Genomic DNA, 20,025 nt, shown 5'->3' on the forward strand with positions numbered 1-20,025 from the left:
TACATGGGGCTTGTAGCCAATTGGCATCTTAGCCAGAGTGTGTGGAAGATAGCACAAGAGGTAGAACTCTTTGTTTTAGGTATTACTTAACTTGCTTCTGTAAATGTTTTCCTTAGTACATATGGTCTGGAGCTAATTTACAGAATCTATGAGGAGTTTCTTGAGGTTAATGTCCTACAAGATGTCTGTTGAATGATAGAAATAGAAATTAGAGGTGGCAAAGATCTAATGGGACATCTATACTTGATATTCATCTAGATCAGGGGTCGGCAACCTCTGGCACGTGGCTCACCAGGGTAAGCATCCTGGCAGGCTAGACCAGTTTGTTTACCTGCCATGTTGGCAGGTTCGGCCAATTGCGGTTCCCACTGGCTGCGGTTCGCCATCCCAGGCCAGTGGGGGCGTCGGGAAGCGACGCGGACTGAGGGATGTGCTGACCACTGCTTCCCGCTGCCTCCATTGGCCTGAAGTGGCGAACCACGGCCAGTGGGAGCTGCAATCAGCCAAACCTGCCAATGCGGCAGGTAAACAAACTGGCCTGGCCTGCCAGGGTGCTTACCCTGGCAAGCCGCATGCCAGAGGTTGCTGACCCCTGATCTAGACAGAGCTGTTCATGTAGTACTTTGTCCCATCCAGTTTGACACAGACTCGGTATGTTAAAGCCTACTTCTTTATACAAATAGAGATTGCTTTAATAAACACAGGTAGTGTATGTTTGAAATGTTACCATGTACTGATGTCCTCTTTAGATTGTATAGTCACACCTTTCCCTCCTCTCAGTCCCCATTCCCTAGCACTCCTACCACAAAGCGTGCCTTGCAGAGGACTCTGTCAGATGAGAGTATTTACAGTGGTCAAAGAGAACACTTCTTCACCTCACGGGCCTCCCTCTTGGACCAAGCCCTGCCAAATGATGTCCTGTTCAGCAGCACATATCCTTCTCTCCCCAAGTCACTACCCTTACGAAGGCCATCGTACACTTTAGGAATGAAGTCATTACATGGTGAGTATATGTCCAGCCTTATTACAGTAAAGGAGAGATGCCATGACAGTTATTTCAATTGCCTGGCTATTTGTTAATTACATCTTGATTTTGCTAAAGTAAGGGGAGTCAAATCCCATGTCTCAGAATGTAAGCTGGATTTTCCCGCCATGGGTACAGCACTGCATAATAGGCCAGGTAAATAATTTTGGGGAAGGAGTGGAGAAGTTTGCCTTTTTCTTTACCATCACTTTTTCACCACTGCCAAAAGCAGGAATCAAGACTTGCTGGTCCAAAGATCCCATCCTGGGTGTCATACAAATAACTATTGCCTACTTCTGGTGTCCTCCGTTTTAATGTGTAGGTGCAAAATACCACTGACAATGAATATCACTGAGGTGGATGAATGCTAGTGGATGTTTGGAGGTCCTAAAGCACTTAGTAAATTCTTAATGCACCAAGTGATCCTGAATTCAAATCCTTGCACTACACACTGCAGAGTTTGGATTTACTTAAGCAATTTGATCAAGCATTAAACAGGTGACTGGAAAAAGTTTCCTTACTTAGTTTTTAAAAAATGTGCAGACGATACTGCAGATGCCCTTGTTACTGCAGCGAAAAGCATCAGTAATTTTACGCAGTATAATGTGGATTACATTGTGCTGAATCCCTTGCTGCTGACAGGAGTGAGGGTGGGTGGGAATTTACACAGATTCCTACTGCGCCACTTACTTAAATAAGTAACTGTATGTTTTCTAAATATTTAACCTTCACTTCGAGATAAAGTTCAATAGGTCTCCCAGTGTAAAAATGCTCCATAATGTCTTTTGCAGATGTATACCTATATCTGTTCATCCATATTGTGATACATTTTAGGTAAAAGAATGTGAGTGTTATAATACCAATAGGTTCAACTCAATGCAGAGGTATTTAAGCACTTAAAACAAAACTACAGTAGTTGGTAGTTCTTTGATTTGCATTTTGCTTTAACTTTTAGCATAGTTGGTTATACTATGTGCCATTTCTCTGGACCTAAACCACCTACCAACTCTTCAAGGTTGGACCCTGCCAACACTTAAAAGGTGGGGATTTTAGTCAGTTTCACTCTGGGACCTGGGAGTGTTTAGCATGCATCAGAGCAGCTGAGACGACCGATAAGAGGAGGACTATAGTTTCCCAAGAATGGAAGCTCCAGTTTTTTATTACGCAGGACATTCTTTGACAAATTTAGTGAGTTGATCAAATATGAATTGTATGATTAAGAAAGGAGGGGAGAAAGCTTCAGCAGCCCTATCTGTCCCCCTTCACAGTACCAGAGGGAACAAGGGAAGCTTGCGTACTCATGAGTTGCAGGAGAGAAGTAGCTGCCTATCCTCCCCACTCTTTGGGGAAGTCCTCTTTTATCCTAGTTAAAGTACTGAACCTCCTTCCCCAGTTCTCGGTATTAGAACATTTTCTCTGATCTTCTCCAGCTTGATTTTTGAGTTGTGGCACTGTCCACACTGATGTAGTGATGTGCACCAAGGAACACAGGGGTTAGCCTAAAAACCCAAACTTTCTGCTCCAAAAAACAGATAACCAGGGTACAAATAATGAACTTGGTTGTAGATGCAGGATATTCTGACTCCTAATATATCACCCTGCTCTTTCCAAATCTGTGTTTATCTGCCATTAGGAGTACTAGTTTTACTATAACCGTTGCTGTTAAAAGAAGGTGCCGTGAATTAAAACACAGTATTGTTTAACGTATCTGACCCCAGCCATATAACTGGGAAAAGAAACTGCGCACTGCATCACAGGGAATACTGTGTTTGTCCATTGATTGTCATCAGGCTCATAGACTACATTTTCTTCAACAGACGACTATGCTGGAAAAAATATCTACATAATTTTCAGCTGCCTCTCATTCCTAGACATCAGTTCATTCAGTACCAAAGTTGACACACTGCTGTTTAACATAATTCTCATAGTGAAGTGGGAGGGATGAAGCTCCCTTTACTCCTTCTCTCCATAGGTACTAAAATATATTTTTAGACTGAGTTACATTTGTAACTGACTTGTGGAAAGAGTGCCTGTATGCCCTGTGAGCGTAAAAGAGAGCAGGGTATACGGGTCTCCTTTCATTTAGATCTCTGTATTTTCCAAAAGAAGCTTGGCTGCTCTGTCATTCTCTCCTTTGCACTGAACTGGAAATGTCAAGACTCTTATTCCAAAGCAGGGGGTTTATGCAATCATCATCAAAATTTTCTGTAAAATTTAGCTCTCCAAGATAAAAGAACCCAAACATTTGAGTGACACATAAATTGTCTTTCTAATTTACATGCCCTTGGTAAAAGAGAGTTTAAATAGAACTGGATATTTAATACCACTCAGTATTTGTTAACCTTCCATTCACTCATAATGTTGTTAATTTTAAGCATATTAATAACAGCTGCATCTCAAGGCAGCTCTTCATATTATATGGAGGAGAAAACATGACCTAGAAATATTCTAATTTATCTGAAAATCCAGTTAACACCTTTGAAACAAGTAATTTTGTCAGTGGTTACAAATATTTCATATTTCATTTTCTTTTAATTCCATGAGAGAAAGTGTGTACAGGGATGCTGTAGTAGAGTCTGCAGACTGCTGAGTCTTCTAAAGCTTATCAGGCCCATGAGGGGACATGAGCTGTTGGAGTACAAGAATCTGCAGCGTACAATGTCAGATGAGAGCCTGGATTTCCAAGTGCTGGTCTGCAGATCTTGGAAAGAACTGAATCTGAGAGTAGGAGGTTAGCACAGTCCCCAAAGAGCTAACTTGCAGAATGACATGGCTCATCAGTCTCACTGCAGATCTTAATGGCATCTGTACAGGTTTGAAAAATTACATCCCAGAAAAGCAAGGAATAGGGATTCAGTTATTTATGATCTGGAAATGAAGAAACTTTGTGAGGGAAATGGCTGAATTTTTGATTATTTCATTTTTGTTCTGCATTGCTCCAGGAGAGTTCTCAGCCTCAGACAGCTCCCTCACAGACATCCAGGATCAGAGAAAGCAGTCCATGCCAGACCCGGGTCTTATGCCCTTGCCTGATTCTGCCTCCGATCTGGACTGGTCAAACTTGGTAGATGCTGCCAAAGCCTTTGAGGGTACGTATTCAAAATACTTTACTTGAAAAGCTTATATGCTACTCTACACTTCACTAAGAATGTTTTTTTAATTCTGATATTTTTGCCATTTCTTAGTTTCTCTTCTACTCTCTCAAGTCCCAAGTTCTTTTGAAAATGCAATCCAAATTGCAGCAGCCTAATATGTGTTTGCTTATAATGTTCAGATGCCATTTCTTTACATTTGAATCACACTGCAGGTTTCAGTACTGTAGATGGAACACAAAATAATTTAGCTGCATTTCTGTGTAACGGAATACTTTTAATTAATACAGACCAGTCACAAAGACCACAGCAGGCATGGACATCCATCTGGCATGAAAGTGCAGAGCGAAGCCAAGCAGCGGTGGAAAGGAGTGCAGTCACTTTAATGACTGCAAATTGCACTAGAAAGAAGTTTCTGTATTATAGTTGAAGTGCATTGCCAAAGTAATTAGGAAAGTCTGCCTTGCTGGCACATGCCTTTCCATTGCTATTCTCCCCTGAACATACCTCCCAAATGCATGGACTTGCACATGGATATCACTTTATCCTCTGGTGCTTTCCATCTTCTTCACAACTAGTAAAATGAAGAGGAATTGCCAAGATCCACTGGAATTTAAAGAAACATAAAGACTTTTAGCTCAAAGTGTAAACTATAAAATTGTTAGAATCTGATGGAAAAAATCATATGGCTACTTTAATCAAAAGTCACTTTTTCAAATCTCTACATAAATGCTATTCTGCCTCATAAAGTTGCTTCCACTTATCCCTGCTTTTTCGGATGCTCTGCTGCATGGACCACAAGAATATGGATACCTGCAGGCAATGCACTCTGAGAACTGCAGTTACTGATAAGTAACCTACTTTCCTCTGTTCCCCTGCTAGTTCTACAATAGCAGCGGTATGAGTAACTAACGCACAGTATTCCCTAGTTAGTGCTGATATCAGTGATGTAAGAACATGCTGAGACATTAACCTGGGAACTGTGTGATGCATGGATTACTGTACTTGCCATTCACCTCTGGAGAACAGAGTTTTAATCCTATCTTAATTCACAGAGGGAAATGAAATTGTTCAGAGGTTTTGTGAAATGCACAAATAAGGATTAGAATAAGGCCACCATTATAGTGCAATTTACTATGATTGGCAATCTCTTTTCCTAGACTCGTTCACAGTATACCTGACTTCAGTGTTCCTCACTTTCATAGGCACTGAATCTACTCTTATTTTTAATTAAAAGTTTGAATGCATCAATTCTGGTGAAAGGTATCTGATTGACAATCCCCTGTCTACTCATGGAACAGGTAAAGCATGGGCAGTGTATTGTCAGCTTCCTCCCACTACTCCTCCAGTGGGCTGCAAACCTGACTGGGAGAGACAAATTATCCAGTTTCTCTGTCAACTCAATGCAGTGGCCTGTGTGCTGAATGCCAGTGTGGGATTTGCAAGTACCAGTTATAATAAATAATTGGTGCTTTTTCTGATTTTGAACACCTGTTGACTAAAAACTAGGTAGGGCTCTACAACCCATCCCACTTAGATCCCAGCTGAACTGAAAACCTTCATGCCCGGTTACTACATTCTTAAGCCATCCAGTTCTCCTGCATTTTTCATTTTTTAAAAATGGGGACATGGCAAAACTGTGTCAAACAAAACAGCTATGTTAATTTTAGCCTTATTCAAAACACAGAATAAAACCTTTGCCAAACAGAAGACTATTTTTCTCTTTCCAGTGAGAGGCCATCAGTAGTTAGTCATTTCTTTTGAGTATGACCATTTTTGTGAGGAAGCCTGAAGGATGATGTATCATTTCATGGTGTTTCCCTAAACTAGAATGGTATGGTAATGATTTGTAAATTCGTTAAAACTTCCTAAATAAACAATGATAAGGAAAAACAAATGGTGGAGGAGGGGAGATTTCTTTTCAGTTTTTTTATCACAAAATATGTTATAAAGGATTAACAAACAAAGATAACAAATAAAAAGTGACCAGGGTCTCTTCACTTGCCCTGTGTAATTCTCACAACCATAAAGATGTGGAAAACACCTTCTTTTTAGGAAAAATGATGATTTGCCAAGCTACTCGAATAGTGCTTTGTGAAGCCATAAGATGGCTCTAAAACGTTTTTTGCCACAGGAGGTCCAAACCATGATGAGTGCTGCAGTTCTTAGTGAATGGAGTGCCTTATATTCTTTTATACAAGTGGCTTTGCACCTTTCAAAGTGTCCGTTCCATTTCAGTATAAAGGGGCTGCATGGTGTAGGTGGTAGATCAGTGAGATGGGATTCTCAGGTTTTATTTCTGTGCCACTAGCTTGCTTTGTCACTTTGAGCAGGTATTGTATTTAATTTTTTGGTGCCTCCGTTCACCTATCTTAAATTGCTACTTTGATTACATATGTCATGTAGGTGTCGTGTTGTGATATTTAATGCTTGTGTTGCTTTGAGATCCTCAAATGCAGATGCTCCAGTAAAAGCAAATTATCTTCACATTTACACTTGTTTGTCTCTCTCTCTTTCTCTCTTCAGTTCAGCGAGCCTCATTCTTTGCTGCTGGTGATGAAAACAACAGACCTGTGAGTGCTGCTTCCAATAGTGATCAGACTGAGGACCAGCTTACTGCACAGATGAAGCCTTACGTAGGGTGAGTAAATATATTTGACAGATAGGCTTTTTAAATTAAACCCAGGGAGGACAGGATGCAGAGATGCTTGATTTGTAACAAACTTTTACATCTCTTATGGATTTTTACAAAAGAAAAACAGAGGAGGGTGGAAACAAAAGAATGCTGAGTATATTTCTGCCTTTGTGAAAATACCATGTTTCTGAAGGTTCTCTTTCATCTGAGATGTTTAAAACAGTGTCCAAGACAGTCTCATTCCAAGGTGTATGTAATTATCCTGTAACTAATGGAGAAAGAGAGAAAGCAAGCGATGAGTCTTTAGGGTTACTACTAATACCCATTTTGTTGAGTGATTGCGCTGCCTAAGCATGTGTATACCGTTTCTGTTAGTAGTTGAGGCCTGTGATGAACATTTTTAAGTAAAAATATATATTCAGAATGTACTGTATCACACATGCATTTTGAGCAGTTTCTCATAGGAAAGTCCACTAGAAATCCAGCCTAGAGTTAGGAGCAAAGAATGATTATGGAAAATCCTGCCACTACTGTCTTTGTCTCCTACTTCCAACAGTAAAGAGTCTCCTCCTAGTCTCGCTTCCAAAGTGGACCAACTGGAAAGTTTGCTGAAGATGCTCCAAGAGGATTTAAAGAGGGTAAATATTTATTCTACAGGAAGCCTGTAGGGTGTAAATATGTTGTTGCTAGGCAGTACTAGTCATGTTATAAACCTTTTCCACCTCCTCAAAACTTATAACAGTTTCATCCTTTGTTGAGAAAATTACATCTCTTTTCTTCTTTCCTCAGATCACAGTCCAGGTTATTTTATTTTTTGAACACAGTGGTGTTAGGAAGTTAGAGGTAAAGTCAGCACATCTGCTGTGTAATGCTGAAATACATGCTTCTGTGCAGAAAGGATCTTGCTGTGCTCAGGTCAAAGGTCTCTTACGCAGTACAGTATTCATGGAGGTGTTTGCCGTCTCTTACTTAGTTCTCCTCAGCAGTCACACCGTAGGAGGGCTGCATTAGCGTGGAATAGATTGTGGCTATTTTCAGGTGATCACTTGGGAAGCTCGTGTTTATACTAGAATTCAGTCTTGAGAAATCCCAACAATCTGTCCCAAAAGAGTGTAAGGAGGAAAGAATGTCACCACGCAGCCCATGAGTCTAGAATATCACGAGTGTCTGCGCACTTAAAGCTCTTATAAAGTGGGGAAACAAAACTATACCACCTCTCTAGGATGGCGTTGACAAAGGCAGGAAATATGACCGGGAATCACCACTGAGCTCTCATATTCTTCCTCATCTCTTAGGAAAAGGAAGACAAAGCCAGTCTTCAGGCAGAAGTGCAACATTTGCGAGAAGACAACTTACGGTTACAGGAGGAGTCCCAGAGTGCATCCGAGAAACTGAAGAAATTCACTGAATGGGTTTTCAACACGATTGATATGAACTGAGAACAGTAAATGGGGAAGGAAAACATCAGTTATAAATAATTGTTAATGAGACTTCGCTTTAATGCCACCTTAATCATGATATGTGAAAGTATAATCAGAGCACTTCCCCGCCCTACGTACTCTGATGGCCCCTTTTTGCGCCTCTGCACGCACTCAGAACAATCGCAGATCAACAATCATTGTCTGCCTTTTGTAGAAAAACAAAAAAATAATTAAAAAAGGTAAAATAAAAGTTTAATGGCTGAAATGTGAATGTCTATTTTTTGCACATTATCTCTCTACCTGTTATGTACAAAATGATTTGGAGGCTGGACCAGAATTGTTCGGTCTATTTGTCTCTATTTATTTCTATTAACTCCTTTCTATCTGTTTCAGGTAATCTGCTTTTCCTTGCTGCTTTGATAAATATTATGACTCCTAGGAAACTAGAAAGAAATGTTTATTTTGCTGCTTTCCTTACATTGTTTTCTGAAGTATGCCACAGACAAGGGGATGTAAAACAATGTTTTAAGTGTCTCCTGAATGATTTGTGCTTGATCACTAGTGCTATCTTCACATATGTTATACAGAACATATGCCCATAGTGAATGGTACAGTACAATCAGCATCAGAACATTGGAAGAGAGAGTAGACACTTGAGCCATGGATGAGTCAGATTATCACACATGTCCTTGCATTAGCACTTCTAGTTGCCTCTGTTTCCTATGGAAGCAATGGTTGCCAGGTACTTTAGGAATAGTGCAACTTGGCATGCTAAATGGCACGCTGCATCAGGCTGACTGAGAGTAACTGCTGTACTTCTGCTTAAGCCTTGTCTCCGTCCCTCCCCTACCTGAGGATCTATTACCTACTTATATATAATAGGTCCCTGGCTGAAGCTGTAAAATGTTTGATTTTTTTTTTCAAACTGTATGCATTTTCTTATACACCATATATCCCATGTCATTGCACCTGTCCTCCCATCCCCACCCAGTTTGGTCATAGAACTTTTCAAATAAAAAAAAGGCAGAAGAAATGTTTATTAATCTCAACTATATAGCAGGTCTTTGGCATTAGCAAACTTTTAATAACCTTGTTATGGATAATGCAAATGGGGAAATATAAAGCTGTAGTTAGAGATTTTGTCCCCTTCCTTAAGTAGTGGGACAAGGAGGGAAGCGGTATTTTAACTCTTGGATCTCAGACGTCTGGATTTCCCAGTGCAACTGGTTAGCATAAGATTTCCTTCCCCGCCTGCCTGGCACCAGGAAGATTAACTTGTTTTTCTTTGAAGGAGCTATAAACTTGCCATAAAATGTCACCTCTCCAGAAATACCTTTTTGGTGTCACAATATAACTCATACTACAACCTGCACAGATTTTGATGCAAGCCACATGCAGTGAAGTATCATCTTTGCCCTTTTCTGTATGCATCCACTAACAGCTTCACATTGAAACACACATTGCCTTTCATAAGTAACGTTGTAGTATTTGTCCATTTCAGGTATAGCTTCTCCATCTTCCCCAGTCACCCACTCTTGCAAAAGAAATAATCAGGGGGAATCTTCCAAGCTCTCTCTGGTGCCCTTTTTCATGCTCTTTAATCCTACTACACAGAAACTTGCTACACTTTGACCTAAAGCTTGATTTGTAGTGATAATCCCCATGGAATTCTTCTCTGATAATGTTTTTCATGGAGATGAATCTATTTGGAACTATTTCTGGAGTGCTTTTGTAAAGGTTGAGAATGTCCTGTTATTTTTTTAAAAATGACTTGTATGAAGGAGATTTGTATAATGCCTGATATTATTTGTAAATGGGAAATATTGCTAACATCCCTGAGCATCCTGAAGTCTTGCTTATTCTCTTCAATTTTTAAGTTTGTTTTGGTTTTTATTTTATTTTAAAAAAGTTTTGGGACTTGGGGCAGACTATTTATTAGAGTTTTGCAACAGAGTTCTTGTATGAAGCCTCTAAAGGCAACTTGTAAAATTCTGACAATAAAACTCATTTTAAAGGCTCTTCTAAAACCATTTTCTATTGATTTTGTTGTGTTTTTATATTGTTTGAAACTTCCTAAAGACAAAGCCTCCTTTCCTGGCCCTTTCTCACTGCACCAGTGCATCAGCAACCAAGGAGACAAGAGTTTCATTTTCCAAGCAGTCTCTTCTTTTGCTTTCCCCTGGTTGACCATCCCTTTTTATATACACATGCACTTCACCATTATGCTTTCTTATTCCTACTAGTGAAAAAATCTTCACTCCCCTCCTCCCTATTAGAATATTCCTATTTCTCTAATGAAGAACAATTTTTTTATCTTTAATTTTGATTCTCATGCAACAGCTTCACCAAGCTGGTAGAAAGGTTTCTAGGTCCACTGCTGGCACAAGTATCCACTGGTGAGACGGGTAGCACTTCAATTAAAATTTGTCCTGACAAGAGTGTTACTTCTCAGCCACATTTTTAATGGCTAGATCCATGGCATCCCCAAAAGGCAGATAGTGAAAAGGTAAATCTATTTCAGTCCAACAGAGAAATAGCTACCACAAGGGAGCTCTCTGGGCAACAGTAGTGTATGTCAGGACCTGAATGGGTATGACCTATGGAATCTTGCTAAGAGAACTGGCTTCCATCTTTCCATTGTAAAGTCCATTTTTATTAGAGTTAAAACTGAGGAACAAAGGTTACTGCTTCTCCATGAATTACCCCACCCATGTTCACATTCAGGTAGAGCTAGAGGTTCCCAAACTTTATGTACCATGGGCCACATTGGCAACTTGACAGGAAACCAGTGCAAGAAGACCTAACATGCAGACTTTACTTAAATTGTTCGGAAAAATAAATGCAAACAGTTGTTTGTACCTGCCTCTTCATTGATAGGGCATTGCTTGTTGATTGAGGCAACCAGCAGTAAAAATGTGGAATTGATCAACTTTGACATCACCTTGTAGTCAGGTATCCTCTTATAATTGTTTTCAGGTGTGGAACAAATACCAAAGTTAGTTAAAAAACTTTGAGTGCAGGCTCTCCTGTGTCTATTCCCTCTTCCTCCCTCCCTCCCACATTCTGTCTACTCATTCCTCCTCCACTAACTGACTCATCTTCTTTAATCTGTATTACGCATTATGTCCTCCTCTTCATATACCTTTCACTATCCCTTCACTTTCACTGTGTCTGTCTATCTCGGGAAGGGAGTGAGGAAGCCTACGCTAAAAACTGGTCGACTCAGTATGGTAGGGAAAGTGCCAACTTGCCACCTTTCCTGGGCTTTGGTTTTATTAAAAAACAATATCACAACAAAGATCAGTTCAAACTTTCTCCCCAAATTTGGCCTTCCTAGGATTCCTCTTTCATAACTTCAGTGGAAATAATGGGGAGAAGAGTGAGCCAATAGAGCACCAGTTCATCCTATGCATTGCACCATAGGGTAGCATCACATAAGAACGGCCATACTGAGTCAGACCAATGGTCCATTTAGCCCAGTATCCTGTCTACCGACAGTGGCCAATGCCAGGAGATTCAGAGGGAATGAACAGAACATGCAACCATTGAGTGATACCCCCATGGCAGGTACTATACTGTCTGCTTTGTCAGCAGAGGGAACCACTGAGTGCTGAGCCTCCAGCAGCTCTTGTTGAAGTGAAATGCTTGCAGTCCATGCTACATTTGAGAAGGTCAAATTGTGTTTGGCTTCTCAAACCACATTCTTGAAACCTTTCAGTTGGAGGCAGATCACAGAGATGAAGCTAAAATTGCAAACTCTTTAAGGGGGTCCTGTCTGCCTTTCCACCCAAGGAATCTGTACATGAGACTTCACCCTCTGGATTGTCAAAGGAGCCTAGAGAGATGGGTGCCCAGCTCCCACTGAATTAAATAACTGCTGTAGGCTCCTTTGAAAACCCCTCCTAAATACTTAGTGCAGGCCAGCTCTGAGAGCTTTGACATTTAATTGTGTGCCATGGATTGCCCTTATAGGAAGTCAGATAGTAATATTTACTGAACAATTACAAAGAAAAAACATCATCTAGTGTGGATATGTCCTGCATGAGGCAGTGACATGACCCAGACTCTGAGGAATAGGTGGGGCTCAGTAGGCATTTTCTTACACAACAAAGACACCCATCAAACACCCTTTAAGGTAGGAGGGACACAGTTTTCTTTGTTATAAATCTGGTGGTGTTCTTTTGGGTGGACCTGTAACAGTCTCTCTTTTTAGTAGGGTTCTGTTCATTTGCTGCCTGCTTGGTTCCTTGTAAAATTCTGTGTGGTCAGTGTGAAGTCAGAGCAACTCGCCTTGGACAGACAGAAGGAGAACAGAGGTGGTTGCTATTTCCTAACTCAGTTGGCATCTACAATTCAATTTTCTTGAAGAGACAGGCGCTGGAACAATTTTTGTAGTGGGGATGCTGATTATGGAAACCATATACTTGGTGTTTGTTATTACTACTTCAAGCCAGAGGGTACAGCAGCACCACTGGGAAGAGACACACCAGACTTCCCTCCATTCCTGCAGCAAGAACGGAAGAGAGAACAGAGCTGAGCAAAAATGGCGAAACAGGCAAGAGTGTGGGAACAGTGCCAACATGGATAGAGCTGGTGGAAACTCCTTCAAATCTGACTGTTTCTAGTGAGTAGGGACTTAAAATCCTCCCATCCTGCCTGTGGAGATGAAGATAAGGAAGAATATGGAGCTAAATGTTTCCTTTGAAATTCTGAAAGTAAGACCATTTTCCCTGACAGATGTTTGCTCTTGGAAAAGTAGTTTGTCATTCAACATTTTTGTCTTATTCAGTGTGTGGTGCAGCAAGTTGTAACTCCATTTATTCAGCCTCTGTTTAACCCAGTTAGTCATGTCCCCTGACAGCAAATGACCCCAAGCATTGCCATCCTTCTTATTTAATTTTCTGAAACTTTCATATATTTCTGAACCCCCTTCATTTAAAGTGGGCTAAATAATAAGCTGTGGAGGCAGATCGGGGCGCTTGTGTGTTCTTGGCCACAGCCCTCAATAGAGGATAAAATGAGATAACACTTTCCTACTTCACAGGGGTGCTGTCAGGATAAATACATTAAAGCTTGTGAGGTGCTCAGATACTACAATGATGTAGGACATAGAAGTACCTAAGATGGATGGATGAGGTGGAAGTGCATTGTCCTACAGAAGCTAAAAAAGCATTGTACCTCCAGCAACTTATGGACAGTGTGATTTGCTTTCTACACTTTTTGAAAGCCTGAAACATGCTTTCCTCTGTGTGGGGCCAGCTCTCTTGGCTACTGAGAAAGATGAGCAGAGCCCTGCTTTTACCCATCCACTGGGGAGGCTAGCACTGCTGAAGGCACTAACTCAGCACAGACTGTATTTCCCCATGTGCAAGGAACGATTATGCTCAGCCCCTGAGCAGGTGATAAGAGGGAAAGTTCCTTGCTCTCTTTACTTTTGCACAGGGCCTGGCATAATATAGGTCCCCACAGGGCAAAGGGCAAATATCTCAGCTGCCCTGAGTGTAGATGTGTAGCCATCCCTTCATGTCTGTTGTTTATGGTGCTTCATGTGGCTAATGAGTCTCCTACTGTGCAGTGATTTCTTCCCAAGGATTTTGCATAACTACAGTCAGCTTTATTTATTCACACATAACAAGGTATGGACCAAATCCCTGATTCAGAATTCTGCTCCACACAATTGCACTCTTGAGAAGGCTGTACCTATCATCAAGTCTGGAAGAGCAGCTGGTGGGGATGTTGTGCAGATGGCACTGCTAGTAGCCAAAAGAGAGACCTCGCCCTCATCAATTTTCAGTGCCCAAAGAAGCCTAATTAACTAACATTGGCATCCGCTCAAGGACAAGCTCCTTATGCACCTTCCTAACTTCAGGTTGTCATGGTGGTCGATATCACTGAATAACAACTATAAATAGGTCTCTCGCCTAAAGGGCAGAGGAAGAGGGATGCTTATAACATGTCACTTTCAGCTTTGTGTCTGCTCTTTTCCCTTCCCTCCCGCTCACCCTAAACCCTGCATTTACCTCTCCTGAAAAATAGTTCACTCTGCTTGATTGATCATTTTCTCTCCTAGTTGCTTTCTCTCCCGGGCGCACAACATCCAGTGCAGCAAGAACTATTCCAACTCTGATTCTGGCAAACAGATGGCAGTCTGGAAGAACAAGTGTGGTAACTTGAAGCACTTCATTAAACAATGAAACGTGGCTGTCACCTGTTAATGTGAAAGGAATCAAATCAAGAATAAAAATGTGTATCATGTGCCCTAAGATTTCACTCAGACAAAATATGCATGTTCAAGTGGAAGGGGCATCCACTTACAGTAGGCCTGAATTTGGTTAGCCCTGAGGTCGAGCAGGGCAATGACAATGGTTAACTGTATGGCAGGAGGAAGTTCTGGCATGCCCCAAAAGCATGTAACCACATCTTCTGGGTGGCTCTAGCCTGTGATTGCCAGATGCTGGGAGTGGACGATGGGATGAATCACTCAGTAATTGCCCTATTCTGTTCATTCCCTCTGAAGCATGTGGCATTGGCAACTGTTAGAAGACAGGATACTGGGCTAGATGGATCATTGGTCTGACCCAGTATGGCCGTTCTTATGGTATTTATATCGGAGTTTACCCTTAGATCCAAGCTCAGCAAGGGGGCTTCTGGAAAGGTGGTGGTGGTGGTCGGGAAACAACCCAAACCTGAGCTTCCCTCTGTAAGAGACAGTCCCTTCCTGGAAAGGAGAAGAGCAAGACAGCAATATTGGGGTGAAGCTGTCTGTTCCAATGGACTATGAACTGAGAGTCTACTAATTGGATGTAAGAATACAACTCCCAGACTTTGATCTTCTGTAACAGAAATTTCCTGATCCTTAGTGGCATAGTGCTCCCAAAGCTTATGTCTGGAAAAGGTTTTTGCTTTATTTTTTCCAGTTTCTTTATTTTTTCTAAAGGGGACACTATATGCTTGCACTTGAGTCAATTTTTTAAAAATAATCTTTAGCTTCCGGTTCTCCATTTGCCCCAGACTTTCTCCTGTCAATTTTTTTCTAGTTGCATAAGGTCAGATTTACAAAGGTATTTAGGTGCCTCAATATGCAGATAGGCACCTAGTGGGATTCACAAAAGCACCTAAGCAGGTTAGGTGCCTGACTTCCAACAACTTGAAGACTTGAAATCCGGCCCTATGTTACTCTGAAATCACAAGACTTGAAGTCAACGAAAGTTGGGTGCCTGGGCACTTTTGTAAATTCCACGGTGCACTTACCTACATCTTTAGGCATCTAAATACCTTTGAAAATCTGTCCTCCATATTTGTATTATTGAAGTGTTGCTGTGAAAAAGACTATCACAAAGAGAGGAAACTGTATAGACTGACCATGTTGGGGGTAGTCTGAAATGCCCTATACACCAGGTCCCATTGAAATGCATGAAATAAACAAACTGAAAAAACACAAAGCTTTTTCCCCTGATCTCTTGTCATGGCTTAAGATGTTCTGTGTAAGAGCATGAGGTCTTTTTTTTAGACAGAAGTGTCCCTGGTAATGAAGAATCCTTCACACTCTGGAAAGGAGAGAAAGAAAGGTAGGGTTAACTGACTTGGACGTACCAAAGATCAGAGGAGGGGACACTAGAGATGCTGAGATTATTTGCTTATATAGTTGCCGATACCAGAAGGCGAAGTGTGGGTTGGCATACATTTAACCATTGACTTTAGGGAGTCTGGGACACAATGACCTGCTGCCAAAGGATGTAATGAAAACAAATAAGTCCATTTCTTAGTCTGTCTAATAATATCAGAGGGGTCATTCAAAATTACTGGCATTAAAATTTAGAATAAGTACAAAGAAAATAGGGGCCAGATTGTTAAAGGTATTTAGGCACCTACAGATGCAGGTAGGCACTTGTTGGGGTTTTCAAAAGGGCCTAAGTAGGTTAGGTGCCTGACTCTCATTGATTTCAATAGACATGAAGTACCTGGACACATCTGAAAATCCCATTAGATGCCTACCTGCATTTTTAGGTCCCTAAATTCCTTTAAAACTCTGGCCCAAGGTATATACACAGCAGGTGAGCAGCAGGTGGAATCCACGACAGAAGGTCACAGCCAGTGACTATAGCTAGATTTTTTAAAGGGTTGAATAATTTGCTTTATGGCCAATGCTATTTGTACATATGTTTGTTAAGATAAGGATAATAAAATCTCAAACTCAGGGGCATAAGCAGATCACTTCTGTAGTTACTAAGGGTTTTTTCCCTTGTGTACCACGGTACACATTTAGCTAAGTGCAGTAAAGGGATTTCTGGACGCTGCCAGAGGCGGAATACAGGTCTGTATGCAATGGTCTGAGCCAGTATAACACATCCTGTTTTCTAAATCTTTGGTATGTAAACCTTAGCATGCCACACTGCAAAACTGGTCTGTTTTCTTGGACTATGATACAGAAAGCAAGTAATAGGTAGCTGTAATTTACAAGAGGGGTGTGGGGTTGGGTTTTTTTTGTTTTGTTTTTACAAATTCTTGTTGATAGGGCATTGTTTTTTCAAATCTAAAAGCAGAAGTGATTTGGCTCTGGCTTTTATTTTTATATGAACCAAGTGCTGCAGGATGGTTTGGATAAAAGGTTTCAGTTTTGTTACACTCCAATAAGGAGCAAACTGGGGTGGATTTGGTTTTGAAAAATATTGCTGCAGTCAGATTTTGGGTTTGCAAACCCAATTCCTGGTGGCATTTTGAACCTGGGTTCAGTTTTATCAGAAACACCAAAGTTCAGGAGTGAGAAGGATTGGAGTGTGGCCCAGGTCTAATATCAGGAAATCATCCATTCATCCTTCCTTCCTTCCAGTGATGACACAACCTATGAGTTGCACTTACCTGGATTTTATTTTATGTGTGGCTGCAAGTTGCTCTCCATTCTACAAAATGCACTGCCTCTTTCATGGCTGGAACAAAGCAATCAGCCTGTTTTTAACTGTACGCTCAACTGTCCTTCATTCTAGAGCCACCTTTTTTGTTCTCCTTCACAAACCAGACAATATATCACTTTGACTATTGTAAATGATTTAAATCATAAACTCTGGATCCTGAAGCTGAACTGGTACATGCAGACAATGCTTAGAACAAGGGACTAGGTGTTGGAGCTCCAGGGTTCTCTTCTCAGGTCTGGTACTGTGCCGTTGTGTGATGATGGGGTAAGGGGAAGTAATTTATACCCACATTTCAAAAGTGGCCACTAAATACGCTTGTCCAGTTTCTGAGACTGCAATAACAGTCTATTTTTAGAGACCACAAGGCCAATCTCAGTTTCATGTTGACCACTTCTAAAATAGAGACACCCAAAATTAGTGACAATTTTTTTTTTTAAATGTAGCTGTTAACCTCTCAGGGCCTTAGTAGTTAATATTAGTCTGTGTAAAGCTTTGAGATCCTCTGGTAATCCCTGTCCTGCGGGATAACAGCAAAGTCACGCTTTGTTGTTAATAACGTTATAGAAATTCACTTTGCAGTATTTTAAGCATCTTGTGAACCAAGTCTTGTCTGATGGAGAGGGAGCGGTCAGTCTTGGTTAGCTTCTCAAAGTGTTTCCCTCTGTCCACCGATGTCACTCTGATCTTGACAAAGGGGATATTGGTAATTTTAATCCCTTGACTCCTGCAGATTAGATCCAAATCAATGTCAATAACTGCTGCTGTAGCACTGGTGCTGAGAGCAGATGTGAATGTTGGCAGCTGCTGGAAAGGAATGTAATTGAAATGAGGCAGATATTGGAGTCATATAATTAAATAACATGCAAATTGATCAGCCATGAAGCCTGGAACTACTTTGCTTTTGCTAGTGATGATGATAACCCTGAGCACAAAGGCTATCCCTACCGCCCCGGATAGTTCTCTGTGCCACATACTGCAGCCAAGCTGTCCTCACAGCAGCACTTCTGCTTTAAGGATGGGAAGAGAATTAGAGTAGGTATTTGACATGGAGATGACACCATGTCTGCTAAAGATTAGCAGAGAGAACTTGCACAGCATGGCTCTTGAGCACTTCTAGCCTCAGAGTCTCACGGATGGAAAAATTAATCACAGCTATTTTACTTCTAAAAAGAATAAAGCGCTAGAAATAATCCTGTAGAGAATAATCCTTCTCTGCTCCCTGAGGATGGACTAGATGTAATAAGGTCTTTCCCATCTCTAATGTCTGTGATAAAACCAAAAACCTTTGGGCGGGGGGGGGGATTAGCTGACATAGTGATATTCTAATGCTCGCTATAATTCACTTTTTATTCACAAGACCTGACATCTGGTCACAAAATGAGCTTTCGCAATGTGTGGTCTCTGAGAGATTTCTTCCTGGGATGTCAGGTCTTTGGGCACTGATGATTAGGACTGAGACATAATGGTAACAATATCAATCTGTATGTGGTGTCTTCCATCCATATTTTTTAAGAACACCAAATACAAGGTAAGGTAGAAAAGGGTATTTGAAGTAAGGAAATGAGACCTATATTTTGTTCTTCTCTTACTCGCAATATAACCTGGATTAAATTATTTAACCTCTCTGCTTGAGGTTTCTCAACTGTAAAATGGAGAGAATATGCCACTCTACCCCCCTTAGTGAAGTGCTTTGAGATGAAAGTTGCTGTTCACGGGCTTTTCTCACTGCAGTGTTAGCTTGAGTAATCTGCACTGAGTTAACCCCCCAATTTAGCCTAACTCAGGTGAGAGAGGTCACCCTGCACAATAACACTTGGGCTGCAGAGTGTTTGTATTAGCAGCAGACAGTGCTGAGTGCCCACTGCCTTAGTAGTGCCAGTGTCAGCAGGACTCCAGCTGTAACCCATACCCCCTGCTGGGCAGTCAGTTCCAGTTTAAAGCACCTCTCTGCTCAATCTAGACATGTGTGCGTGCAGATGGGAGTCGGGCTGGAGTGCCAGTCAAGTTGCACCTCAAGCTAACACTGCAGTGATGACAAACCCCTGTGCCAAATGTCATTATATCTGTAACACTTCAATCACTACAGTTTCCAAGCAGCTAACACCTGGGACCGGGCTGGGAGCTGGTCAACTGAGGAAACGTGTCCCGGGTTTGTGAGGACTTTCTGCAGGTAGAGTTGCGCTCCCCGGGCCTGACCAGTGCCCACTGAAGTCAACGGAAAGATTCACACTGACTTGGGTGAGTGTTGAATTGGGTCTCATGTCAGGAAGAGTTTTTGCAGACTCCAAGGTCATCAGTAGGATTAGCCAGAAAACAAGAATTTTGTTTCATGAAAATTTTTGAGATTGGTTTTTGTTCCAATGTGGAATTAAAATGAGGCCTTTTGAAAATGTTCACAAAACACCCTACAAGAGATCCACCCCAGAATAGCCCACTGGTCAGGACACTCACCTAGGATTGGAAGATCCACATTCAAGTCCCTGCCCTGAGTCAGGCACTGAGCTATTGTGATATGTGTCTCATATATTTCTAGATTTGAGAAACAATAGACAAGAGCAGCACTCATTGTCAGATGATATCATTATTGTAATGGAAGGGAACTAGCAGAGCAGGAGCAGATTGTGGGAGGGTCAGGCATCTTAGAGGTGGCCCAGGTGCAGGCAGTAGTGGGAGGACGTGTGTGACGGGTTGGATCACAGAAACCCCCTTGGGGCCGCCAACTGATGTGCCAAGACTACTTCTGCCCCTGCTTTCCTGCCCTGGCAGCTTAGGATTTCAGTGCTCTGCCTGGTTTGAGCCAGACCCGCTCGCCTGCTGCAAACCCAGACCCAGGGTCTGAACAATGTCCCATAACAGCTGTAGGCTTGACTGAAAGCAACTTACAGAAGCCACAGAGAGAGATGTTCCATGTTTTAACACTGAAGGTGTCATCCCAATGGGT

General features: G+C 41.5%; 1 protein-coding gene across 7 annotated transcripts in view; it reads left to right on the forward strand.

Annotated features, from left to right (window-relative positions):
- SIPA1L1 (signal induced proliferation associated 1 like 1) overlaps positions 1-10,199 on the forward strand; it is a 391,350-nt gene extending 381,151 nt beyond the window's left edge. For all 7 annotated transcript variants that reach the window (XM_075065409.1, XM_075065414.1, XM_075065411.1 and 4 more), the window contains 5 exons: positions 781-1,003; positions 3,967-4,113; positions 6,643-6,757; positions 7,308-7,389; positions 8,047-10,199. In XM_075065409.1, coding sequence (XP_074921510.1) covers positions 781-1,003; positions 3,967-4,113; positions 6,643-6,757; positions 7,308-7,389; positions 8,047-8,190 — 711 coding nt within the window. In that variant the 3' untranslated portion in view covers positions 8,191-10,199. The remainder of the gene's footprint in view (positions 1-780; positions 1,004-3,966; positions 4,114-6,642; positions 6,758-7,307; positions 7,390-8,046) is intronic.
- The last annotated feature ends 9,826 nt before the right edge of the window (positions 10,200-20,025 follow it).

Source organism: Chelonoidis abingdonii, chromosome 4 (genome assembly GCF_003597395.2).
Source record: "Chelonoidis abingdonii isolate Lonesome George chromosome 4, CheloAbing_2.0, whole genome shotgun sequence".
Classification (NCBI taxonomy): Eukaryota; Metazoa; Chordata; order Testudines; family Testudinidae; genus Chelonoidis; species Chelonoidis abingdonii.